The sequence below is a fragment of the Giraffa tippelskirchi genome, chromosome 4, assembly GCF_054371585.1.
Source record: "Giraffa tippelskirchi isolate mGirTip1 chromosome 4, T2T-mGirTip1v1.2.pri, whole genome shotgun sequence".
NCBI classification, from domain to species: Eukaryota; Metazoa; Chordata; class Mammalia; order Artiodactyla; family Giraffidae; genus Giraffa; species Giraffa tippelskirchi.
In genome coordinates this window covers 88324327-88352307 of record NC_137278.1, presented here as the reverse complement: position 1 = coordinate 88352307, position 27981 = coordinate 88324327, and the positions used below count along the sequence as shown (strand labels likewise).

General features: G+C 38.6%; 1 protein-coding gene and 1 long non-coding RNA gene across 22 annotated transcripts in view; one reads left to right on the top strand and one right to left on the bottom strand.

The window, feature by feature from the left end:
- ZNF638 (zinc finger protein 638) overlaps positions 1-27981 on the bottom strand; it is a 144985-nt gene that overhangs the window by 78169 nt on the left and 38835 nt on the right. For 6 of the 21 annotated variants that reach the window (XR_014082153.1, XM_081590375.1, XM_081590377.1 and 3 more), the window contains exons 1-2: positions 15923-16023; positions 1092-2607 (exon numbers count right to left, since the gene is read on the bottom strand). The exons of 2 other annotated variants lie outside the window; for them this stretch is intronic. Coding sequence is in view for 14 of the 19 variants with exons in the window: in XM_081590375.1 (XP_081446501.1) it covers positions 1092-2405 (1314 nt within the window). In the remaining 5 variants the exon portion in view is untranslated. Of the gene's footprint in view, positions 1-1091; positions 2608-15922; positions 16024-27981 lie in introns of those variants that run through there. 13 more of the 21 variants (XM_081590369.1, XM_081590370.1, XM_081590371.1 and 10 more) reach the window with 4 other exon arrangements.
- On the top strand, positions 15217-16023 carry LOC145545566 (uncharacterized). The gene is made up of 2 exons (XR_014082154.1): positions 15217-15353; positions 15970-16023. It is a non-coding gene; the product is annotated as an uncharacterized LOC145545566 (long non-coding RNA).

Genomic DNA, 27981 nt, shown 5'->3' with positions numbered 1-27981 from the left:
TGCTGATTTTCTTTGCTTTCAATAACGTTTCTGACTGAAGCATCAGTTCCAGGTATCAGATTCTTGTTGGCTGAAACCTGGTGAGTGGGTAACAGAAAGACAATAAAAGGACAATACTAGAAGGAGAAAAAAAACAAGGGAATAAACACCTATAGACTTTTAAGCCTATTAAAGTATACAACCAATGCTATAGCCTTGAATCAGCTTGTTCCCATAGGAAATACTGCAATACATTCCTTCTTGGTCACATGTAATATAAATCTTCAAATCACATTAGTAAATAGAAGAAACAGTAATTTCCAAACATATATAGTAAATAAAACATATTAAGAAAATTCTACTCAAATCCACCAGTGATTACTATCAAACAATAATATTCTACGTTATTCTTTGGGACCTCAGAAAAATATTTCATTATAACTCTCCTAACCACGAAGACACCTAAGGCTTCTTTGTTTTTTAAAGACTCTTCTCTCTAAAGATCATTTTACACTCTATGCTCTGAGCCCACAGCTGGTCCCAATAATTCATCCTGACTCAATTTTGCTATGCTATGGATTTAGTTATCTTAGGAAGCTCCTTCTCATGAAGCACTAAAAATCCAGCTAAGATTCAAAGAGTCAGAAAATATTTAAATCAACATTAACTATCTTTAGCTCAAGACAGGTAGAAACATGCAAGGCTATAATATACTGTCTCTTTAAAAGTGTGCAGTACAAATGTTTCATTTCAAGTTTTTATTTTCATACTAACAAATTCCCTTATTCAGATAAAGGTAACTCATGTGACATTGTCTTATAAATACAGTTTGTGTCATATAAATTTTATGTTGCATTATCTGGGATAACCTCTCAAAAGTTCAAAATAAATGGAAAAATCCATGTGGTGTGCCCAGTCACAGGAATACAGAAAGCCTAACACTCAATTCAATACTTAGGCCAGGCTACTTAAGATTACAACTAAGTGTTGACATTGCAATAAAAATTTCTGCCATTTCCTTAATGACTAGTTAACACCAGCATACGTATGAGAATTTAGATGAAACTTGGGCACTGAGTTATCATGATACAGTGATCTTTAAAAACACTCACCTTCAAATGACTACATTCTACGTTACACAGAGAACACAAATGTGGAAATATTCTTGGAGATGCTGCATAATAATCATTCATCATAGAAGGAGTTGGAAGTCTCTTCATCTTCTGGGCATCAGCATGCGAAAACTTTGGTAGCCACGATGCTTTCACAATCCCAAAGGGAGACTGAATGGGGATGTCAGCCTCTGACTGGTAATTCTTTTTACTTCCTCCTGATCCATGTACATTAGATGAATTAATGACAGATTCACGTGGGATCCGCTCTTGTTGGCTTACAGTTGAAATTAATTCTGATGAAAAAGGTTGCTGGTTCATAGAAGGAGGAATCAGAGACTGACTCATTGTCTGGTTAACTGTCTGGCTAATGGATTGGCTGACAGATTTTACAGGTTCAAGGACTGACTGTCCTCTTGAAATGTGTAAACCTGACATCTTGCTTCCACTCTCAACTGGGAAAAAGGACTGATTATTGGAGGACTCACTGGGGAAGTCCATCTGTCGAAACACATCTTCAACAGGAAACATAGAATTACACATCACATTTGGAGCAGGAACAGATGCAGAAATGCTTGGCTGTGACCGAAATTCATCCTCGACCTCATCAGTTGGAATTTCAGGATCATAAATACGTACTTCAAGTGGATCTTCTGTGTAGCCATATTTGCTTGCATGCCCGTAATCAATCACATTACTCGAAACTGCCTCATTACCAAGTGTTTCTTTATTTCTGCTCCGAGAAGGTAAATTAGGTAATCGGCGCCCCATTTTTCGCATTCTTATATCCCTCAAGATTAATGGCATATTTTCAGGAGTTAGCTGTTCATCAGGATAGCGACTGAGTTCTTCTAAGTCTTCATTAGATAATCCAAAACTTGCTAAGATACTTGAGGCACTCTCTTTTGTATAGCGGCTCTGTACTTTAGGACTCTGCTCTGTAACCTGCGTTACAGAACTCTGCTTCACTCCCACTGATGCAGATATGTGAGGCTCATCATCCCATCGGCTACCATGAGGCTTCTCTTTCTTTTGTTGTGCTTCATGAAAATCCAATTTTTCTTTGGTCAATCTTGGATCAGTTTGGTGTTGAGTTACCTGAACATTCATTCTCTGTGGTTCCATATTCTGGTAAGATTCATGGCAGGCAAATCTGTGTGGAATTCCACGGGCTCTCCCTGCTGGGTAAAATCTTGGAAGACCCATAGATCCAGGCCTCATAAATGGTCCTGGAGGCCTCATCTCAGAAGGGTTAGGTGCTCGTGGCCTCTGAAGTGGAAAGTTTCCTCGAGGATTAAACCTGGGTCTCGACATGGCTATTTTCAAGAAAGCCTGATTTAATAAAGTATAAGGTGGTGTTGAACTATGTGAGGCAATGGCATTCAGCTGCTGCAGCGCCAACTGAGTCTTAATCTGAGCAAAGTGCAAAGGAGATGGGCCCAACAGAAGTGGGTTTGCAATGCCCAGGTTCAAGGAATTCACAAGTGGTGCGAAATTTTCCAAGAATAACACAAAGCTGAAAGTTAAAACACAAATATTAGATCATTTTAACTCAAACTACTTCATGAAGTGGGTTCTACAGCCAGTGTAAAACATTTTGAAACAAAGCCATGAAACCATTCTGCATTTCATACATTTTTAGAGTGTTTATGAGGATTTTAAACTTTCTCAAAAACTTGCTCTTCTTTCCCGAATCCAGAATACAAACCCCAAACCTCAAGCCAGAGTTCCTGTACACTATGCTGCGCTGGGTGCTGTCCTAGGTGCAGAGCGGCAATTATAACTCCTTTTAAAACTTCTCAGAAGTGTCCAAATCCTGCATGCCATTGGGGGATGGGGTGAAAATATACATTCAGTTGCTGTGGTCGGTAAGTTCTCAGTTGCTGTTTATCACCAAAGATCTCCACACACCCCCACCCGCCTTGGCCCTTTTGATTTTAGTGGAAAGGAATGAGTTCAGAATCATTCATTCACTTTATTAAAAATTTTTGTCTAATATGACAGTCATTATGAAGTATTCAAGCTAAGTAAAACATGATTCCTATAGGCAAAGTACAAGCAATCTAACAAGAAAAACAAAATAAACAGTGTGTCATTATTACAACAATGCTAAAAAGCATCAGGAATGGATTTATTTCTGGAAGAGGTCAAGAATACCTGAGTTGAGCTTCATAGGATGGGTATCTTCTAGAGTTTTGAGGAAACTGGGAGAAGAGAGATTTCAGATAACAAGGTCTTACTCAACATGTGTTTATCAAATTTTAAAAAATGTAGAATAGCCTAGGTTAAGGTTTTTAAATAAAAGATTGTAATAAGATGAAAGAGACTGCTGGGATGATTAAAAAATTTAAAACTAATTAAATTTATCAACTGCATGTTTCTGACAAAGCTATAGTATTCTGGCCCAAGACAAAATATAGCTTCAGTTAAGACATGTGAATCTTCAGTAACTCCAGGACTATTTAATAAAATTATTTATGAAGACAGGGGAAAAAAATACTTGTCAAGAACCTCTCTCCCTCATGCCAACTTTTAGCTACTGTTTTACTGACTTTGGAATTTTCTCCCAAACTATCCATTTTCAATACTGTTCTCTACACCAATTCCTTCAGTCACAGAGGCTCAAAAGCATCTTATTCTCCATTTTTAACTAATTACAAAATTCTATGTATTCCTGTCAAAATCTCTAATATAGAATTTTCTTTTTCCTTTCACCATCATCACCACCCTACTGCAAGCTCTCATCACTCTCACCACAGCTGCCCTTCATCCCAATTCATTCTGTCATTACTAATATCCTTAAAACATTTCTTTTACTATCACTCTTCTACATAAAAACCTTCACCACTTTATTGCTACCTGCAAGATAGAGTCCAAACTTGTCAACCTGGCATTTAGTATATAATATAATCTCAATCTACCTTTCACATTTTACTAGCCAATAATACTTAATGAAAAAATTTTGGCTACAGGGGCTTCAATGGTGGCAAAGAATCCATCTGCCAATGCAGGAGCCTCTGGATTGATTCTGTGTTGAGGAGCAACTAAGCCTACGCGCCGCAACTCCTGAGCCTATCTGCCACACCTACTGAAGCCCACACACCTGGAGTCCATGCTCCATGAGAGGCCACTGCAATGAGAAGCCCGCACACCACAATGAAGAATAGCCCCCACTTGCCACAACTAGAGAAAAGCCAGCGGGGCAACAAAGACCCAGCACAGCCAAAAATAAGTAAAATTAAATTTAAAAACGTATGCTACAGCCAAATGGGTCTATTTGCAATCTCCTGACCACTTTCAACATTCTTGTTTCCATACTTTATTCATACTGTACTACCTAGAATACCCCTAGCTCTCTGAACCAAACTCACTCTTCAAGATTGTTTCAAAGTCACACCCTATAAGAATCTCTCTGTGCATTTCCTGTGGCACACTTTGGGCTTCTCTGGTGGCTTAGATGGTAAAGAATCCACCTGCAATGCAGGAGATCTGGGTTCAATCCCTGAGTCAGGAAGATCCCCCAGAGAAGGGACTGGCTACCCACTCCAGTGGGAAGAGAAAGGGATGACAGACAAGATGGTTGGACAGCATCATCAACTCAATGGACATGAGTCTGAGCAAACTCCAGGAGACACTGAAGGACAGGGGAGACTGGCACGCTGCAGTCCATAGGGTCGCAAAGAGTTAGACATGATTTAGCAACTGAACAATGGCACACTTTCAGCTATTAGTGTAATAAATGCAGTAATTCATGCAATATTCAAATTCATTTCTACATACATTCATGTATGTCAGATGAGACGCGTTTGAATTCTACAAAGTTCACCACTTATTATTAAGGTCTTAGACAAGCTACTTAACCTCCAGACCATAAGTTTTCTCATGAGTAAAATGGGTAAGTATCTTCCTCTCTGGATTACTGTTAAGGATTAAGTTAGATAGTGATTATAGGAAAAGGAGTACGTCAAGGCTGTATATTGTCACCCTGCTTATTTAACTTATATGCAGAGTACATCATGAGAAACGCTGGGCTGGAAGAAACACAAGCTGGAATCAAGATTGCCGGGAGAAATATCAATAACCTCAGATATGCAGATGACACCACCCTTATGGCAGAAAGTGAAGAAGAACTAGAGTCTCCTGATGAAAGCGAAAGAGGAGAGTGAAAAAGTTGGCTTAAAGCTCAATATTCAGAAAACTAAGATCATGGCATCTGGTCCCATCACTTCATGGGAAGTAGATGGGGAAACAGTGGAAACAGTGTCAGACTTTATTTTGGAGGGCTCCAAAATCACTGCTGATGGTGATTGCAGCCATGAAATTAAAAGACGCTTACTCCTTGGAAGGAAGGTTATAACCAACCTAGATAGCATATTTAAAAGCAGAGACATTACTTTGCCAACAAAGGTCTGTCTAGTCAAGGCTATGGTTTTTCCAGTGGCCATGTATGGATGTGAGAGTTGGATGGTGAAGAAAGCTGAGCGCCGCAGAATTGATGCTTTTGAAGTGTAGTGTTGGAGAAGACTCTTGAGAGTCCCTTGGACTGCAAGGAGATCCAATCAGTTCATCCTAAAGGAGATCAGTCCTGGGTGTTCATTGGAAGGACCAATGTTGAAGCTGAAACTCCAATACTTTGGCCACCTCATGCGAAGAGTTGACTCATTGGAAAAGACCCTGATGTTGGGAAGGACTGGGGGCAGGAGGAGAAGGGGACGACAGAGGATGAGATGGCTGGATGGCATCACCGACTCGATGGACATGGGTTTGGGTAAACTCCGGGAGTTGGTGATGGACAGGGAGGCCTGGCGTGCTGCGATTCATGGGGTCGCAAAGAGTCAGACACGATTGAGTGACTGAACTGAACTGAACTGATAGTGATTACTGTTAAGGACTAAGTTAGATGAAATATAAATATGTATAGTGTCTAACAAAGGAGTTGCCCAATAAACATTAGTTTCATTCTCCCTCTCCTCGCTCCATTAAGCAGGGGCCTTTCAGGCAGGTAAATTACACTCCTAAGCATCAGTATTTTTTAATCTTTGCAAAGCAGAGGGGAGTTAAATTTGGGATGGGGGGCTAAGAGATGAGCAAAAGCAGAAATCATAAAAATAATTTCTATCTTTTTTCACATACAACCTCTATCCTAACAGATTCAGAAGAACAGAGTTAAATCTCCAGAAAACAAGACCCATCCTGGAAGAACTACAATATCACTGGTGCTCTGGAAGTCCAAAAATAAAAGCAATCACCGAAATTAACTGTGCTTTATAAAAAATGTTTTGAAGCAATTAATTCATAATAATGGAAATGTCTTTTTGAAAAAAAAAAAACCTCAAAAATGCAAAAAGATTAGAAAAAGGCAAGCTTCCCAACCCCCAACTAAACACTTTTTCCTTGATTATTATAAATTGAAAATCTACAGTTATCCACAGAGGTTCACTGATGCACCAGCATTTACAGAATCAAATGTTATTGTACCTAACAAGTCCAATGAAGAATTTGGGATCTTCATTAAAATAATCTAGAAAACAAAGGATGCATTTTGGCAGGGGTTAAGTGTGGTGTTCAGTAGGTGAAGGAAGTTTGATGAAGCACAACTAGCAAAAGTATTTGTTGAGGAAGTTGAGTGACGGGTCCAAAAGAATTACCTTTCCTCCTCTCTACTTTTTCACACATCTGAACATTACCAAACAACAACAACAACAACAAAGTGCTAAATATTAAGTATGAAGTTTTTAACAGAAAACAAAAAAGGAGGGTTGGAGAGTATAAAACCAACACAACTTCATAGTTCTCTATCAAATCTAACATTATCACACCAAAGTCTAACAAAGCCAAAATTAGCTAATCTGTTATGATCATCAGGCAATATATAAATAACATGTAGATTTAAGTCTAAAATCTCATTTTAGTTCATTTTCCCCTACATCATTACTTCCCACCTGACGCAACTGACTTGTTATTAAACAGTTCATTCATTCAGATAACAAACATATCTCATTCCTCTCTGTTTCAATATTTATTTTGGTGGGGAAAAAACTATTTTTGAGATTAATAATTATTAATTATTAATTAATAAATAATATTAATATTAAGCAAAACAAGCCAAGGGCTCTTGATATGAAGCCTCTTATTAGCAATTAGGTTATCCCACACCAAAGAAAATAAACCTTCAGTCTTTTGAGAATGCAACTGATATAACCTAAAAACAGTGTGGTAAGAAACAAGAACCAGTAAGACAAGGGTAAATTTGGCATTAACACCTGGAAAACAACTGAACAAATAAAGACAACAATTATAAAGCCTTTTTCATTTAACTCCAGGAGTTCTGGCCACAAAGACGTTCATTTACCCAAAAAATCTACAGAGCATCAACACATCATTAAACTAACTTAGAAAATATCTGAATTGAGATCTGAGTCCTTAATTATTAATTACTTTGAACACAATTGTGATTAAATAATACTCATCCTTTAAAATGAATTTTATTCCTGATGATATAAGTAACATATTCTTGTTAAAGAAAACAATAAAAAGCAGCAAGTGAAATCCTTACCAGTAAAATCATTACTGATAATCAACTAATATTTTGATGGATTTCTTCTAGTTTTGTATATGTGCATACATACATGGATGGGAAGGGGTAGAAGGTACACAAAACTTCATTGTATGAACTATACTAGTTGCTATTTTAAATCAACATTTTATTTTCCTATGTTTAATATTTTTCAAAAACAGGGTATTTAATGGTCAGAAAACATTCTGAACTCCTGAAGATAAGTAGCAGTTAAAAACTCTTCCGTCCCCTATCAACTAGAATATGCCTCTCTGAAACAAGATACATCTAATAAAATGTCAACGAGAAAAACTCTAGAAGCATCTAGTAGAAACTGAATTCTTGAGGCAGAAACGAAGAAATAGCTTGATGTATTAAAAAATTCACCATTATATCCCTTGAGATACTTTCTGACATGTCCACTACCACAATCAAAACTACCTATTTTGATACAGTCTTTCAGATGGAAAGGAATCCTTCATTTTCTTTATACATACTGATAAATAAGTCTGAAATCTAAAAATATAAAAGCATCACCAAAAATTAGTCAGGCAGATCATAATGGCTCCAATAAGATTCATAATGAAAAGATTTATATCAAACCCCATACTTGAACTTTAAAGCACTTCATGGTTTAAAAAGCATCGCAATATTCACTATCTCATCTGAGCTTACAACAACCAAGTAAGCAAGGGAATTCAAGTTTACGATTAAGTAAAGCCGGAGAAGGAAATGACAACCCACTCCAGTACTCTTGCCTGGAAAATCCTATGGACAGAGGAGCCTGGTAGGCTGCAGTCCATGGGTTCGCTAAGGGTCGGACACGACTGAGCCACTTCACTTTCACTTTTCACTTTCATGCAATGGAGAAGGAAATGGCAACCCACTCCAGTGTTCTTGCTGGAGAATCCCAGGGACGGGGGAGCCTGGTGGGCTGCCGTCTGTGGGGTCGCACAGAGTCGGACACGACTGAAGTGACTTAGCAGCAGCAGCAAAGCCTTAGAACTAAATGGCAAGGTCACAAATTGAACTCCTCTCAATGTTCTTTCCATCCTGTATTCTAGGTACATAAAATTTAAATTTTATAGCTTTGTTTTTTCTAATTATTAAAAAAGCAATACCTGTTCATGACCACCCTCCCCAAAGGAAAGAAAAATCATCTTCATGACATGCAGAAAATATAAAGTCTTCTATAACCTTACCACAAAAGGGAAACTACCCTTAACATTACTTTTCTAGTTTTATACCCACATACGTGATTTGATACCCTGAGTCAGAGCAACTGTGTCTCAAAATACATAAAATCTACCTTCACACTTACTAACAATGCAAGTATTACACTGGCCAGTTACTTCTGTGCTTTTCTCAGTTTAACTGGTACTCAACCTTCTAATCTCCTCTAGTATATATAGACAGATCCACTCAGCCAACTCTTTTCTACCTTTAGTTTTGTCCCACAAAAGGTATGCAAGTCACAGAATTCTGAAGGTGTCACAAGCGTAAATACAGAATATCATGCTGAATGTTAAAAACGCCAAAATGTGGCACACTTCAATGAAAGTGCCAAAGAAACAAAGAACAAATAAGCAGAAAACTAGAAACACTGTTTTTATCATGAAGGGCATCACAAACCATCATGACTTCAGATCTGGAAGAAAATGGAAGATCAACTTGCTAATAATGCACAATATCAGAAATAGATTACCATGAGAGCCATTAATAACCTTGGATGGCAATGATTTGATAGTTATTATTTCCAGGAACACAACCTTTCTTATAAACAAGATATGTGAGTATAATCACATGCTTTTTTTCTTTTTTAGGAATATACATGCTGCACACATAAATGATTCTTTACAGACAACACAATATTCCCAGTAAATGATGCCCCCTGAGATGTTCTTTGGTGGTTCTGCTTATTACTTTGCTACTTTCAAAAAATACAACACATTAGGCCAAAAGAAACCACCAGATCCAAACTGGAACAAAGAAATCTTTTCTGGGATTTTTTTAAAACTAGAAATGAGAAAAATTGTTAAGTACTGATAAAATTGTTGCCAAAATGCAGCTGATGGCATACTCACCATACTTAGTGAGAAAGCACAAACAATGAAACAAAATAATGCCAATGTAACAGGTAAGCAGGACCAAGAGGTAAATAGAGTACTGAAGACATTCACTACCCAGTTGTTCTTGAGGTAAAACTGCATCTTTGCCCTCCCTGCCATTTGGCTGTTCACTTCTTTCAAGAAGTGCGTGAGCAAAAAAATGTTCCCATCTGCCTAGAATGGGTTTCCAAAATCTTAAATTTGTTGGTGTTCAGTCATCCAGTCATGTCAGACTCTTTGCAACCCCATGGACTGCAGCACACCAGGCCTCCTGTCTCTCACCATCTCCTAAAGTTTGCCCAAGTTCATCTCCATTGCATCGGTGATGCCATCCAAAATCTTCAATTAAGCATACCTAAATTCTCTGGCCAAACATCTTAAAATGCCAAATGCCTTAAAGTCTTTTCAAACTACAAAACAGCATGTGTCTTTTTATGTAAAAAATGGAAACAAGAAGACACATATATCCGCTTAAGGTTATAAGAAGTAGGATAACCAGGAAACAATTAAGTAAGTTACCTATAAGGGCAACAGAAAGAACTGAAAGGAAATAAATGGAAATAATATTTTATGGAGTACACCTACCTTACTATATAATTTTGACTTTCAGAATCAGGTTAACAATGTAATTTTTTTTAAAAATTAAAAAAGAATGGGAAGATGAGGGGAAAGCTAAAACTGAAAGCAAACTAATTCATTTTTCAAATGAACACCATAGCTCATTAAAAGGGAAAAAGAAAACTACGCCAAGTAATTTATGAACCCACTATTAACTGAGGAGAAAAGAGAACTTTTAAGAATTCTCACTCTTTTTAGTAGTCTGGGTTTTTTTGCTTTTTTTTTTTGCAGTGGTATGGATGAATTAATTCTTAAATAACTTCAGGTATAGCATGGGATCAAGCAGAGGCTAGGTAAATGGTTTTATAGCACTGGGAACCAGGATTCTCACTGTGGAAAACCATGTTATAAATATATATATATACAGGCTTTCCTGGTGCTCAGACGGTAAAAGAATCCACCTGCAGTGGAGAAGACCTGGGTTCGATCCCTGGATCAGGAAGATCCCCTGGAGAAGGGAATGGCTACCCACTCCAGTATTCTTGCCTGGAAAGTCCACGGACAGAGGAGCCTGGTGGGCTACAGCCCATGCGGTTGCAGGGTTGCAAAGAGTTGGCCACAACTGAGTGATTAACACACACACACATATAAATACACACACACACACACACACACACACACACACGGAGTAAAAGAAAGCAATAAAGAACTGGACAGTATTAAAATACAAACCACTGAGAAAACCAGGTGTCCACATCTCCATAGCAATCAATCATTGTAAATATAGAGGAATTACTAAGTTGGAAAATCACTGTATAACCATCATAGTAATGTAAAGATTGGTTCAGGCAAAAATCTTGAGTGAAATTTTAATGAGGAATAAGACATTTGCGTGGTGTTAAAATATCTCTCCACAGATCAGTTAGTTCAAGGGGGAAAAAAACATTTTGACCAAACATGTGCTCAGACATCATAATTCATGAAGGGTAGATGGACTTCATGCATCTCTAGATCTGGTACCATGGGGGGAACATAGAAACTTGATTTTTCTGGCCAGGGACATATAATTTACTCAAGAGGAAACATCAAAATAAGAAGAAAAAAAAAAATCCAAAGTGAGAAATGTTCTATTAAATAAAAAGCAAACAGTATTCTTCAAAAATGTCAACCTCACAAAAGATAAGACTACAGAAATATTCCAAAGTAAATAAGACTACAAAAATATGATAACTAAATGCAGTTACCTAATCCTAGACTGATCCTAGACTGGAGGGGAGGGGGGGAGGAGAACTGCTACAAGAAACACTACTGGGTCAACTGAAAAAAATCAGAAAATGGTAAAAAAAAAAAAAAATTATCAACATTACACTTACCAAGACTGATAATTGTACTATGACCACAGAAGAAAATAGCCTATTCTTAGGAAATAAACTACGAACTAACTAAGAAGGGTAAAGGAGCACGGTATGTGCAAGTTACTTTCAAAATAGTTCAGGGTAAAAATAAGGGTGTGTGTGCACATTCAAGCATGCAAAAGGATAGAGGGAACGGAAAGAGGGTATTCCCCGTCAGCCAGCATTTTAACTCATTCAAAAACAGTTAATGATCCAACATTGGGCTACCTAACGTCTGAGTTACATACTCAGTCAAAAAAGGACTATAAGCAAGTATGGCAACAGGCAGAAAGTTGGCGATGATTAAAAAAAAAATCAGCCCTAAGCACTTTTTTGGATTTGGCTATTCTTTTTCTACATCATGCTCACTCTCTAACTATTGAGTGTTAGTCAGACCATTATGCAATCCATAATAATCTGATCTTTGGGGAAACTTCCACTGATCTGAAGACACCCACCCTGCTATGAAGGGTGCCAGCAAGTGATTTCATGCAAAATTGGGTAACTCCCATAAATAAAATTTACGACTAACGTAGCATAGTGTTTTAAGAACTTAGACCCTAGACTCAGCGCTTTAATTCTGATCCTAGAGAGCTAAAAATGTGAGAGCCTCAGCAAGTTGATTAACCCATGACTCCGTGTAATGTTGATGCAAAAACTGATTAAAATTATACCCCGACATGCCACAGATGGCTCAAAAAATGTTACATTAATAAACAAAATGCTTTACTTAAGAAGAACGTAGTTGTCTGTTTCTTTCATTAAGACCTAGGTAATTTCCAAAAATTTCAATATGGTGGTGTAGCGTGTAAGAAATAAATGGAGAGATCTGAATAACTGACTGAATCTCTGACATTAATGAATTATTATTACTTTAGGTGTGATATGCATGTCTTTTTCTATTATTTTAGAGAAAAGTTCTGAACTATAAGGAATATGTTATAGGAATTGCTTAAAAATAATAAGGTGGAGAGTAAAGATTTACTTATAATTGTTGTAAATTATAATTGTTGAAGCTGGGTGATAAGTATGTGGGTGCATCATTATATAATACTCTCTGCTTTGGTATAGGCTTAAAATTTTCCCAAATTAAAAAAAAATTTTTTAACAAGTGAGGAAATCAAAAAGAATAGAAAGTTGCTAACATTCACTCATTAGCAGAGACAAAGAAATCACCTGAAAGTTTAATAAAATAAAGACTGTGGAAATAAGGCAAGGAAAAAGTAGGAAAACTTAAAAGACTGTAACAATATATTTTGGTATTTAAGGGGCTCAAGAGTTGAAAAATAATCCAAACCTAAGTATCCCAAGGTAGCACTAAGAAAATATCAAAATATGCACACCTTAAAAACTCCTTCTCCTATACTCCCTGAACTTTTTTTTCTCTTTTCAATACAAAACCATTACTCTTGATCTTCACTGATCATTAGAGCTGTGTTTTATTTTATACCTCACCTTTTCCCTACCATGGTTTCTTGCTTTCCATTACTCTTATTTTCCATATACCTATCTTCCTCTCATTTTCATTTCAATCACAAATTTCAGACTACAGTAAATAAATAAGTTGAAGCAGTGAAAGAGTAAGTAAAGTTAAATATAAAGAGAGGTTACTGGCTTTAGCCACAAGTATAATTACTTTCAGTTTGGAGGATCTCTAAACCATCTCATTTCAACATTCAGTGGCTTGTTTACTTGCAAAACAGCCCAAAATATGTTACTGGGTACCCAGACTAGAAGCACTATTTCTCAGTATATAAAGCATTTTATTAATCATTTGGACAGATTTTTTTCCAAAGCCTGATCAGTATACTTTAAGTCATAGCAGACAGCATGATTTGGACCCCAAAGCCTGTGTTCTTACCCAGACTCTGACAACCATCAGCTGAGTTCATTCACCGGACTCGTGAGTATCTAACACAAACTAGGCATTGAGAGATACAAAGATGAGCGTAACAATCATATAAATAAATGGTTACAATTTGGACACATGCTTCAAGAGAGGTATACATAAAGTTTATAGATGAACAAAGTATTTTAATGAAAGATTAGATGATCTTTCAGCTCCAAAATTCCATCAATTTAACCTATATTCTTTAAGCCTCTTCTTTTTAGAGGGACTATCCACGGGTTGCAATTTTCTATCAAAAGGTGCTTCCTAAGCACTTAAAAATTTGCGGTAGTAACAACCAACATTTATTAAGCACCTTGTTATGTGTCAAAGGATAGGGGCTTTTCACACATTTTCTCCCTCACAATAATTCCAAGCAGGAAGCTGTACTATTACCACTTTACAGACAAGGAAATAAAAGTTCAGGAAGACTAAAATAACTTACCCCACATCTCACTCAGACAGTAAAGAGGAAAATTGGGATTCGAAGCCAAATCTTCTGATTCCAAAGCCTATTCTCTTTCCACTAAACTATGTCTCTCATTTTCTTTCACTACATAAAAACAAATTTCCAGAGATGACCTTCTTAAGTGCACCCAAGAGAAAACCTTTAAGACAGCCATGAAATACAAAGTGATCACTGATTCTAAGAAGCATTTTTAAAATCTGAGTATCTGCTGTATACACCTTCCATAACAAAATAACACATTACATTTACAAAACTAAAATATAACCAATACTCAAGGTAATAGATATGTGTGACATAAAGCTAGTAAATAAAAACGGATGAGATTTTGTGATTTCTTTCAACTGTTTTATCTTTCCCTCACTTGGTTTCAACAACCAATCAAGAAGGGAATGGTCCAGCATATTTTAGTGTATTAAAGTGTTAATTTTTCATTATTAAAAAGTGTATATTATTTAAGTGTCTATTACATAAAATATGTATACTACATATTATTTAAAAGTGTATATTATGTAATTACTTAAAAGTGTATATTACAAAGTATGGGAATACAAAATAAAGTGTATATGAAATGTTGCCAAAAAGAAAAAGAATACAACATAAGCCCACTAAGTCTAGAATACCTAATCAACAATATTTAAAGCTATGTTGAAATAATGTAAATTATGCGTTCATTTTTCTGTATAAATTTCATTAAACTCATTTTTGTAAGTTTTTTCAGTTTATCCATTTTAATTGTAAATCTGAGCCAACAGATATCCTTGAAAAATAAATTAACCCTTTACAACAAATAAAAAAAAAATTTTGTGTGTGCACAATTCCAAAGCTGGTTAGAAAAAGAATTTAAACCAACATAAGTCGCCGGATCCCGGTAACAAACTTTTTTCAGAACCCCTCCAGATTAAAATATTATTTCCGCCCCCAAATTTCGCCTAGGAGCAAATTTTAAGATTAAGAGGAAATAGCTTTAGAGGCCTTCACTGTCTAGTTCAATTAAAGATCTTGTAATAAATGATGTCTCCCTCATTCACAGTTATCTCAACAGAAGATCTGTTTCAGCTGTCCTCAAGGATTCTCGTATGTGGTACACGCTCTCCCCCCAACTTGAACAGAACGGGCCCAAGCTAGGAATCACTAGCGATCCGCATTCTCGATTCCTCTGAGAAATCTGGAAATAAGTATCAGAGCAGTTCATGAGCCCTTCGTATCCCACACAGAGAGGACATTCTCTTTGCTTTCATTCCCGCACAAGGCAGGCAGAGGAAACCCGGACCAGCCAAAGCCGCTATATCGTACGTTCCCCCTTCACCTCAACTCCCCCTTCCCCAGCCCCAAACACAAACACGCTCTTCTCCTCCACGCTTCTTATACAATGTCGCTGGCTAATGGGCTCAGCTCGAGCTCCACTGCCTCTCCTCCGGGCCCGACGGGAATGGTTCCTCCCTCCGCGATGCTCCCTCACCACCGCTTCCTCCTGTCAGGCCTGGTGCGGCCCGGCCGGCCCTGTGCCGATGGGGAAGGGGCAGCCACGGCCTTGCCAAAGGGCTGTTTTTCATTCCTCCGCCCAGTGCAAAGGCGTCAGGCGGCTCTTTGTGAAGCAGGGTCCTAGCCCCGGCGCCCGACCTGGCCCTCCGGAGCAGTGCGGTGAACCGAAGCTGTGGCTGGGGAGCCAAGCTCCCTTCCCATCCCGGGGGTCCTCCAATCTCCTCCCGCCCCCGCCGTCAGCCCGCCGCCATTTTGTGCGCAGTCGCTGCGACACAGATACAATAGTCGGCCTGGATCGTACAGGAAAGGCTCAGGACCCCCACGCTTTGGGCTCCCGCCTTCCAGCCCCCTGTTCCCCACAAGGCAGCCGTCCTACCTATGCCTACCCGACTAACCGCCGGATCCCATTTGCGCCCCACACAGTTTAGCACTCAGCCTCCAGTCTCGACGCCGAAGAAGCTACCGCCTCCAGAGAGCGGCACGCATGCGCGCCTGTCGAGCCTTTGCGAGCCCTCATCTGCTGCCGGCGCCTGCGTACCGCCGGCACAGCGCTCTCCCGGAGACACGAGAAACCGACCCGAGGAACTTGGTTCAGGAAGAGGGCGCTCTCGCTTGTGGTACTCCAGGCGTCCCTGGCAAAACTCAGGCACCGGTATCAGTGCCTCTGGCGCTTCTGTGCCTGTCCGATACTGTCCTGGCCAAATCATAAGCATAAGTAAGACCTGCACTGTCTCACCTCCTCCATGAAGTCTTCCCTGATCATTTTTGCCTTCAATAATACATTAAAATAAATAGTACTCATCTAGCATTGGATATTGTAATGCTTTGCCTGCCTTTTATCTTCTATATAAAGATACAGAAATAGATATAGACTTGCAATAATGCGAGGTATATCATAGCCACTGAAAATGTCAGGAAATTTGAATTCAATTAAATCTTATTGAGCTAAAAGCTTAACACTTTAAAGATCCTTTCTTGAGTTCTTAAACAATAAAAATACCTACATAATGTGGTAAATATTTTTAACCTTTCTTTTAACAATTAAAAACCTCAAGAGAACTTGAGTAACTTCTCAAAGTAACTCTACTGCTGCTAAGTCACTTCAGTCGTGTCCGACTCTGTGCGACCCCATAGACAGCAGCCCACCAGGCTCCACCGTCCCTGGGATTCTCCAGGCAAGAACACTGGAGTGGGTTGCCATTTCCTTCTCCAATGCAGGAAAGTGAAAAGTGAAAGTGAAGCTGCTCAGTCATATCCGACTCGTCACGGCCCCATGGACTGTAGCCTACCAGGCTCCTCCATCAATGGGATTTTCCAGGCAAGAGTACTGGAGTGGGTTGCCATTGCCTTCGCCAAGTAACTCTACTATACCACCAAAAAAATTCAATCATTGGGCAAAATTTGGTCAAATTCACAAATCCTGCCTTTTGGATACCACCAAATTAATATCAACTACCCTGTTCCAAGCATCAGCGTTACCTAGTACCCAAGCAGATATACTTCTTTTATTCACATTAAAATTAGCATAGAAAATGCTGAAAGAGAAGTCTTTTATAAAATATCTTACTGGATATTCATTTCAGACTAAAAATCTTGATAGAGGCAACAAGCCAAAAACAACAAAGAAAAAGCCAAGCTCTCCCAAAACTCCAAATAATCAAGGTTCAGGTGTGATTATTTCCTTTCATATATTTCTTTATATTCATATAAACATACACAAACATGTTATTTGCGTGTAATGGGAAATGTTCTTCGTTCTTTTTTTCCCAAAGATTTACACCTTAGCCTGCTGTTTGTTTTCCTGATTATTGACATTTCTCCAAGTAAATCATATAAATTATTTTTTAAATAGTTGCATAAAATATTCATAGTATAACTCACCCATCAATTATTCAACCTGTTGAACACTAAAGTTGATACTACAAACATTGTTTTATACAAACAGCCTTACCAACTGATATTTTTATTTCCAAAGGCAAGAATCTCAATAGTGAGACAGCCAGATTAAAGGAGATAGATAATTTAATTTTACTAGATATTGACACAACAGTTTTCAAAAAACTTATATGAATTCCCATTGTTACTAAATATGTTAATGAATGATCATTTCTCTACAACCTCACTTTTTTCTCTAAACTCTAAAATAGTTTAAAAATCAATGGACCTGTCTGCTCTTCAAGCTTGGTAGAATTCACCTTTGAAATACCTCTTCTGGCGCTTTTTCTAGGGCTTGCTCGTAAACAACTTTCTCTAGATATTTTATGACATATAATAATTAGACTAGAATTTCTCTCCTGCCTCCACAATCATTCTTGTAATTTACATTCTCCTAGAAAAAGCATCCATTCCATCTAAGTTTTCTAATTCATTTCCCTAGAGTTGGGTACACTAACCTCTTCTTATATTCATTTCCTTTATGTTGCTCCCTTACATGGCTTTATTTCTATAGCACTTATCACCTTCTAACATGTAGTTTATCTCATTATTTCTTACCTATTTCCCTCCACTAGAAAATGGGCTCTATGATGTCAGGGACATTTGTCTGATTTTTTTCCACTTTATCTCTTAATACCTGGAATGATATTTGGCACACAGCAGAAAATCAGTGCATATCTGATGAAATGATGAATGATCCTGATGAGTTTTTTTTAAAAAAAAGCCCTTTTAATATACTTTGTATTTCTAATGAGCTGACTGTCTCTTTTATCAGGAGATGGTGCTTGTATATAAGGAATATTACCCTTTGTCATTATGTTGCAACTGGTTCCTCCTCATTGACACTTTTTATTTCTTAGTGTCTTTTGCCATTATAAAATTTAAATGTAATCAAAATCAAAAATCAAAATCAAAAAAGAGAAGACTCTTGAGAGTCCCTTGGACTGCAAGGAGATCCAACCAGTCCATCCTAAAGGAGATCAATCCTGGGTGTTCATTGGAAGGTCTGATGTTGAAGCTGAAACTCCAATACTTTGGCCACCTCATGCGAAGGGTTGACTCATTGGAAAAGACCCTAATGCTGGGTAGGATTGGGGGCAGGAGGAGAAGGGGACGACAGAGGATGAGATGGTTGGATGGCATCACCGACTCGATGAACATGGGTTTGGGTAGACTCCAGGAGTTGGTGATGGACAGGGAGGCCTGGCATGCTGCAATTCATGGGGTCGCAGAGAGTCGGACACGACTGAGCGACTGAACTGAACTGAACTGAACTGAATCAAATTTGTCATTTATTCTGTTATGACTTCTAAGTGGTGTGGGCGTTTTGTTCGTTAATTGTTTGCTTTTGGTCTAAGAAGCCTCATCTCACCACCCCACCCAACCCGAAGCATATACACACAGAAATTATCCAAAAATTCTTCTAAAATTTCTATATTTTTGCTTACAATTTTAAGTCGCTTCAGTCGTGTCCGACTCTGTGCGACCCCATAGACAACAGCCCACCAGGCTCCCCCGTCCCTGGGATTCTCCAGGCAAGAACACTGGAGTGGGTTGCCATTTCCTTCTCCAATGCATGAAAGTGAAAAGAGAAAGTGAAGTCACACAGTCATGTCCGACTCTTCACAACCCCATGGACTGCAGCCTACCAGGCTCCTCCGTCCATGGGATTTTCCAGGCAAGAGTACTGGAGTGGGTTGCCATTTCTTTCTCCAGATCAGTCATGAAGTTTCCATATATTAAGTAAACAACCATTTTCCCCCTTCTCTGCAATTTCTTCCCTTTAAAAAAAATGACAACAAATTATTAAATTCCTATATATAAAAATGGATTTATGGCCTCTCTAGTCTATCCTACCAATCTTTTTGCCTACCTATGGGCCAGTACCATTTGTTCATCCACCAACTGATCCAGTAAATATTACTCGAGGGCCTACTCTGTGCCAGGAACCCTCTGGGTACCAAAGTATCAGTGGCAAACCAGAATGCAACACTAACTCCTGATCTCATAGCATCTCCAGCCTTAATGGGGGGACAGACAATAAAGTAAGTACGTAGTATGTCAGATGGTGATAAGTGGTATGAGGAAAAACAAACACAGAAATCAGGACATAGGGAACCAGGAGGTGACAGAGGCTAAAATTTAAATAGGATGGCATCATTAAGAAGGCAACACTGAGGTGTTTTACATTTCACTGAGGTGTTTGACTGAGGTGAAAGCCAGCTTGGCATATTTGAGAAACAGCAAGAAGGCCAACAAGGCTGCAACAGCATGAGTAACTAAGGAGATGAGTGAAGGGAAACCGGGAATATTGGTTTGAGCTGTCATAACAAAATACCACTGGCTGGATGACTTAAACAACAAGAACTTCTTACGGTTTTGGACACTGGAAGTCCAAGATCAAGATGTGGACAGGTCTGATTTCTCCTGAGGCTTCTCTCTTTGGACAAGAAAGTTGGCCACCTTCTTGCTGTGTCCTCAAGTGGGCTTTTCTCTATGCCTATGCATTTCGGGTGTTTCTCCCTTTTCTTAAAAGAACATCAGTCATAATGGATAAGGGCCCACCCATCTGATCTCATCTAACTGTAATAACCTCTTTAAAGGAAAATAAAGCAAATAAGGGAAAATGATGAAGCAGGGACTGGGTAATGCTTTCAATAAGGTAATCAGAGAGGTCCTCCCTGGAGAGGAGAGAGCATGTTGGGTGTGTTGGAGGATTAAGAAAGCCAGCTCAGCTGAGGTGGCAGGATGTAGGGGAAATTGAGGGTGGAGAGGTATCAAGGAACCAGATAATGCAAAGCCTCATGAACCACTCAAGGCAATATAAAAACACTGAATAAAACACTAGATTAGGAACTGACCTTTCTAGTTCCTGCTCTGATACTAAACTCATTGAGTTTCAATCTCTTTTAAGGGAGGGGACCAGATTAGCTTGCCTATTAAGATGTGAGTCTGGAAATCTCCTGTAAACTGAAGGATGCTCATCAATATTCATGGAAAAATATTTTTTTAATCTTATTGTTGTTTAGTCTCTAAGTCATGTCTGACTCCTTTGTGACCCCATGGACTGTAGCCTGCCAGGCTCTTCAGAGTCTACTACATTCATGCTACTCCCGGATTTCATGTCACCTAGTCTCCTTGGACCACTTACAGATACTCTCATTCCCATCTAAAAATGTCTAATATCAGAAAAAAAGCTATCCTACCCCATATCCTCTTCTCACCTACACTCTATTTTACAATTCCCCATACTCTTCTTTTACCCACTCTGTTTTCTGACTGGCCAGACAAGTATGGAGCAGCTCTATCCAGAACTCAGCTTCTGCCTGTTCAGCACAGTCACAGCTCAATGCCTAAATGTATTAGAAAAAGAATAGTCATCACAAATATATCCTGTGATTTGTTAACATAAATAGGGCTTTGTTTCAATGACAAAGAATCTCACCACCATTTCATCTCAATTGCAACTATCCTAATAGAATTTGGGGGCAACCATTGTCTTTAGAATCCAAATCTAACTACTAGGATAGACAAGGGGCCATGATGAAAATTTGAGAAATCCCACACCATTTCAGATCCTGCAACAGAACATAAACATTGAGAAAATATAGTTCTTACTGATACTTGAATTTTGCAGGATTTATGCCAGACTGTAAGTTGTGTAGCCAAGTATAATACATAGAGAATTGCAGAAACTAACTCAAGAAAACTAGTTATTTTTCTGAGTTTTTATCATACCTAATGCAATGGTGAACTGAAATCTGTTTGCCTCTTCTTAAGATGGTTTCTAAATCAGTCCACAAATTCTTTGATACATTTCACTTCACAAAGGGGAGCCCAATTCCATTTCCTCTGAAGGAAGATTAGATTAACCAGATTGTTTCTAATGAACAGAATGTGGTACAAGTGGTGCTCTGTGACTTGCAAGGCTAGGCCATGAAAAGGGTAAACTCTGACTGACTCTTGCTTCTCTCCTTGGATTACTCACACTAGGGAAAGCTAGCGAAGTCCATAAGGAGAGAAATTAAAGCTTCCAGCCAACAACTTACCACCAAATTGGCAGCCATTTCAGGGAGCCACTTGGGAGACAGAACCCCCAGCCTCAGTGAAGCATAAATGACTATAGCTTAAATCAACATCCTGAAAGCAACTTCATGCCGGACTCTAAGGAGGAACTGCCCAGCTATGAATTCCTGACCCATAGAAATGGTAAGGATAAAAAAAAAAGTGTATTTTTGTTTTGAGCCATTAGGTTTTAGGGTAATTTTTTATGTAGCAGTACATAACAAATGCCTTTGTTATCTGAAGATTAGGGTCTCAATTCATTAAAAATACAAATCAAAAGCATATCGGTCAGTGAACAAGCACCTGGGATTTATAAATAACAGAATTTTGACTTGAACTTTAAGCAATACAAATAAATAGTTTCCTCATGCATAAAATATGAGAATAATCCTTTACCTTCAGGACTTTCATCTTATGAATTACTTACCACTATACTTCTGCATGTGGGCTTCCCTGTTGGCTCTGACAGTAAAGAATCTGCCTGCAATGCGGGAGACCTGGGTTTGATCCCTGGGTCGGGAAGATCCCCTGAAGAAGGGAATGGCAACCCACTCTGGTATTCCTGCTTGGACAATTCCATGCACAGAGCAACCTAGTGGGCTCCAGTCCACAGGGTCCTGAAGAGTCGGACATGACTGAGTGACTAACACTTTCACTTTCCTTCAAGCTGTTGGTAGGACAGAGATTCTACTCCAAGAAGACCAGAGGCTACTGCCCCCACCCAGTGATCTGCTCTTAAGAAGGGTTGTCATTCCAAAAGAAGTGGGCCACTGTCCCCAACACCTGCTCTGGCACAGTGGCTCAGAAATTTTGCCCAGACAGAAGGGCAGCCGTAACAACAGAGAGCTCTTAATCTCTCCTAAAAGGAAATGACTTTATTTAAAACAGTATAGGGAAGTTCAAGGCTAAGTCAATTTTTCTATTATCTCAAAAATAATGGAAAAATTGAGTTAAGAAATTAAAAGGAAGTCTGATAGCTTCAATAATAACAGCAAGCTAAACTGTTAGGTCAACAAGTTTAACAGAGAGAACCAGCAAAAGAAAAAGCTAAAATCGCCTTCTAGGGACAGAAAACATGTCAAGAGACTAGTCTCAAAAAGTACCCTAGTAAAGGAGGCCAAGTTGAATTGGACCAAACTACAAAGAAATTTTGGAGGAGGAAATGGCAACCCACTCCAGTATTCCTGCCTGGAGAATCCCGTGGACAAAGGAGCCTGGTGGGCTGCAGTCCATGGGGTCGCAAAGAGTCGGACACGACTGAGCGACTAACACACACACACACACACAAAGAAATTTATGTCCCAGGGTACAGGCAGAAACAGCAGAAAAATCAGCCTAAAAGCTAGGTGTGATACCAATAGAGGCAGACAGCTTAACAGAGAGATCAGGGAAAGACACAAACTGAGCCCTGCTGAAACACTGTCATCCCAGAGCAGTCTGTGCACACTGAAGGCTATAACCTCTGAGGAGCAAGTACGGAGTCCGAACATTACAGGGGCAATAGATTTCACTAAAATAGTTAAGTCACTAAACAAATAAGCAGACAAATAGCAACAAACAAGTCCCAGGGGAGAAGGCTAATCAGTATCCAGATTCGCTACAATATATTATCTAGAGGGTCTAATTTTCAACAAAAAAATTACAAGACATACAAAGAAACAGGACAGTGTGCCTGACTCTTACATAGGAAAAAAGACAGGCAACAGAAACTGGCTATGAGAGGGCCCAGGTATTGGATTTAACAACGATTTCATAATAACCATTATAAACATATTGAAAGAGCTGAAGAAAACCATGCTAGAAGTAGATAAGGGTATAACAAAGTTGCAACAAGTAGAGAATGTCAATAAACAGAGAGAAGTAATTTTTAAAAAGAACTTACATTAACATTGTGGAGGTAAAAAAGTACAATAACTAAAATGACAAGTTAACTAAAGGGGTTCAACAACAGATCTGAACTAACAGAAGAAAGAGTCAGCTCTCTTGACAACAGTCATTGTTGCTGTTATTGTTGTTTAGTCACTAAGTTGCATCTGACTCTTTGTGACACCATGGACTGTAGCCCACCAGGCTCCTCTGTCCATTGGATTGCCTAGGCTACTGGAGTGGGTTGCCATTTCCTTCTCCAGGGGATCTTCCCAACCCAGGGATCAAACTCACATCTCCTGCATTGGCAGGTGGATTCTTTACCATGAGCTACCAGGGAAGCCCCTTGAAGATAGACCAGTGGTAATTATGCAACTCAAAGAACACCAGAGACAAAAGGCTGAAGAAAAATGAACAGACCCTCAGAAGAATGCTGGATACCAGTAAGTGCACCAACATATGCATAATGGAAGTACCAGAAGGAGAGAGGAGATAAAGAGCCGTTAAAAAAAAATTAAGATATAACGCCCAACAGCTTCTCAAATTTGATGAGAAACATTTAATCGACACATCCATGAAGCTCATCCAAGTAATATAAATATAAATATATCCACATACAAGCATATCATTGTAAATATGTTAAAAGACAAAGACAAAAAAGAATTTTGAAAGCAGCAATACAAAAATGACTCAGGGCATACTGATTTCTCATCAGAAACAATGGGGGCCAAAAGACAACGGAATGACATATCAAGTGTTGCAGGAAAAAAGTTGTCAACCAAAAATCTTATAACCAGCAAATCTATCTTCCAAAAATGAAAGTAAAGACATTCCAAATAAATAAAAACTGAGAATCTGTTGCAAGAAGACCTATCTTACAAGAAATGCTAAACAAAGTTATTAAGATGGAAAACAAGAGACTGCAGACAGTAATTCAAATCCTCATGAAAAAGCAAAGACACCAGTAAAGGTAATTATGAAAGACAATGTAAATGTTATTTATTTTCCTTTCTTCTCTTAAGTGATTTAAAAAATCAACTTATAAAAGAACAGTTATATAAATTGTATGGTTGACCTACAACACATAGAAATGTAATCCATTTTGACAATAATAGAAGAAAATGAATGAAAGCAAATCTGTATTTCAGTAAGGTAATGACACCAAATGGTAACTTGAAAACACAGGAACAAGAGAAACAAAAATGGTAAATAAGAAGGTTACTATAGCAAATTCTATAAATATAGACTTGCTCTCCTTTCTTCTCTCAGCTTCTCTAAGAGACATAAAATTACATAAAGTAATATTTATAACACTATATTCTGGCATGTGTAACATATATAATGTTATTTTTAAAGCACTGAAAAGAGGACAAGGCACTAGAACTATACAAGAGTAATGCTTCTAAATATCACTACAAAGTCAGTACAAATCTGAATGGATTCTGAAAAGTCTAAATGTACATGGCAAACCCTAGACCAACTACTAAGAAAATAATTCAAAACAATCTATATAAAGAAAAAGATTATTCAAAGAATTAAGATGTTACACTAGGAAAACAACTACATGATACAAAACAAAGCAATAAAGGAGGAACAGAGGGAAAAAGTTACGGGACTAATAGAAAACTAAAAGTAAAATAGACATAAATCTATCATATAAATAATATTACATGTGAATGAATTGAAGAATCCAATCAAAAGGCAGAGATGATCAAAATAGATAAAAATGTATGTCCAAATATATACTGTCTACAGGACACACACTACAGACTCATTGAAACAATTAGGTTGAAAGTAAAAGAATGGGAAACAAATATCAAGCAAATACCAATAATAAAAAGCTGAAGAGGCTATATTAGTATTCAGTTCAGTTCAGTTCAGTTCAGTCACTCAGTTGTGTCCGACTCTTTGTGACGCCATGAATCGCAGCACGCCAGGCCTCCCTGTCCATCACCAAATCCCAGAGTTTACCCAAACCAATGTCCATCGAGTCGGTGATGCCATCCAACCATCTCATCCTCTGTCGCCTTCTTCTCCTCCTGCCCCCAATCATTCCCAGCATTAGGGTCTTTTCCAATGAGTCAACTCTTCGCATGAGGTGGCCAAAGTATTCGAGTTGCAGCTTCAACATCAGTCCTTACAATGAACACCCAGGACTGATCTCCTTTAGGATGGACTGGTTGGATCTCCTTGCTGTCCAAGGGATTCTCAAGAGTCTTCTCCAACACCACAGTTCAAAAGCATCAATTCTTCAGCACTCAGCTTTCTTCATCGTCCAACTCTCACATCCATACATGACTACTGGAAAAACCATAGCCTTGACTAGATGGACGTTTGTTGGCAAAGTAATGTCTCTGCTTTTTAATATGCTATCTAGATTGGCCATAACCTTCCTTCCAAGGAGTAAGCGTCTTTTAATTTCATGGCTGCAATCACCATCAGCAGTGATTTTGGAGCCAAAAAAAATAAAGTCTGACACTGTTTCCACTGTTTACCCATCTACTTCCCATGAAGTGATGGGACCAGATGCCATGATCTTAGTTTTCTGAACGTTGAGCTTTAAGCCAACTTTTTCACTCTCCTCTTTCACTTTCATCAGGAGGCTCCTTAGTTCTTCTTCACTTTTCTGCTATAAGGGTGGTATCATCTGCATATCTGAGGTTATTGATATTTCTCCCGGCAATCTTGATTCCAGCTTGTGTTTCTTCCAGCCCAGCGTTTCTCATGATGTACTCTACATAGAAGTTAAATAAGCAGGGTGACAATATACAGCCTTGATGTACTCCTTTTCCTATGTGGAACCAGTCTGTTGTTTCATGTCCAGTTCTAACTGTTGCTTCCTGACCTGCATACAGGTTTCTCAAGAGACAGGTCAGATGGTCTGGTATTCCCATCTCTTTCAGAATTTTCCACAGTTTATTGTGATCCACACAGTCAAAGGCTTTGGCATAGTCAATAAAGCAGAAATAGATGTTTTTCTGGAACTCTCTTGCTTTTTCGATGATCCAGCGGATGTTGGCAGTTTGATCGCTGGTTCCTCTGCCTTTTCTAAAACCAGCTTGAACATCTGGAAGTTCACAGTTCACGTATTGCTGAAGCCTGGCTTGGAGAATTTTGAGCATTACTTTACTAGCATGTGAGATGAGTGCAATTGTGCGGTAGTTTGAGCCTTCTTTGGCATTGCCTTTCTTTGGGATTGGAATGAAAACTGACCTTTTCCAGTCCTGTGGCTACTGCTGAGTTTTCCAGATTTGCTGGCATATTGAGTGCAGCACTTTCACAGCATCATCTTTGAGGATTTGAAATAGCTCAACTGGAATTCCATCACCTCCACTAGCTTTGTTTGTAGTGATGCTTTCTAAGGCCCACTTGACTTCACATTCCAGGATGTCTGGCTCTAGGTGAGTGATCACACCATCGTGATTATCTGAGTCGTGAAGATCTTTTTTGTACAGTTCTTCTGTGTATTCTTGCCACCTCTTCTTAATATCTTCTGCTTCTGTTAGGTCCATACCATTTCTGTCCTTTATCGAGCCTATCTTTGCATGAAATGTTCCTTTGGTATCTCTAATTTTCTTGAAGAGATCTCTAGTCTTTCCCAATCTGTTGTTTTCCTCTATTTCTTTGCACTGACCGCTGAGGAAGGCTTTCTTATCTCTCCTTGCTATTCTTTGGAACTCTGCATTCAAATGGGAATATCTTTCCTTTTCTCCTTTGCTTTTTCCTTTTCTTTTCCCAGCTATTTGTAAGGCCTCCTCAGACAGCCATTTTGCTTTTTTGCATTTCTTTTCCATGAGGATGGTCTTGATCTCTGTCTCCTGTACAATGTCATGAACCTCTGTCCATAGTTCATCAGGCACTCTATCAGATCTAGTCCCTTAAATCTATTTGTCACTTCCACTGTATACTCATAAGGGATTTGATCTAGGTCATACCTGAATGGTCTAGTGGTTTTCCCTACTTTCTTCAATTTAAGTCTGAATTTGGCAATAAGCAGTTCATGATCTGAGCCACAGTCTGCTCCTGGTCTTGTTTTTGCTGACTGTATAGAGCTTCTCCATCTTTGGCTGCAAAGAATATAATCAATCTGATTTCAGTATTGACCATCTGGTGATGTCCATGTGTAGAGTCTTCTCTTGTGTTGTTGGAAGAGGGTGTTTGCTATTACCAGTGCGTTTTCTTGGCAAAACTCTATTAGCCTTTGCCCTGCTTCACCAGGTGTTTCTTGACTTCCTACTTTTGCATTCCAGTCCTCTATAATGAAAAGGACATCTTTTTTGGGTGTTAGTTCTAGAAGGTCTTGTAGGTCTTCATAGAACTGTTCAACTTCAGCTTCTTCTGCATTACTGATCAGGGCATACACTTGGACTACCATGATATTGAATGGTTTGCCTTGGAAACAAACAGAGATCATTCTGTCGTTTTTGAGATTGCATCCAAGTACTGCATTTCAGACTCTTTTGTTGACCATGATGGCTATTCCATTTCTTCTAAGGGATTCCTGCCCACAGTAATAGATATAATGGTCATCTGAGTTAAATTCACCCATTTCAGTCCATCTCAGTTCGC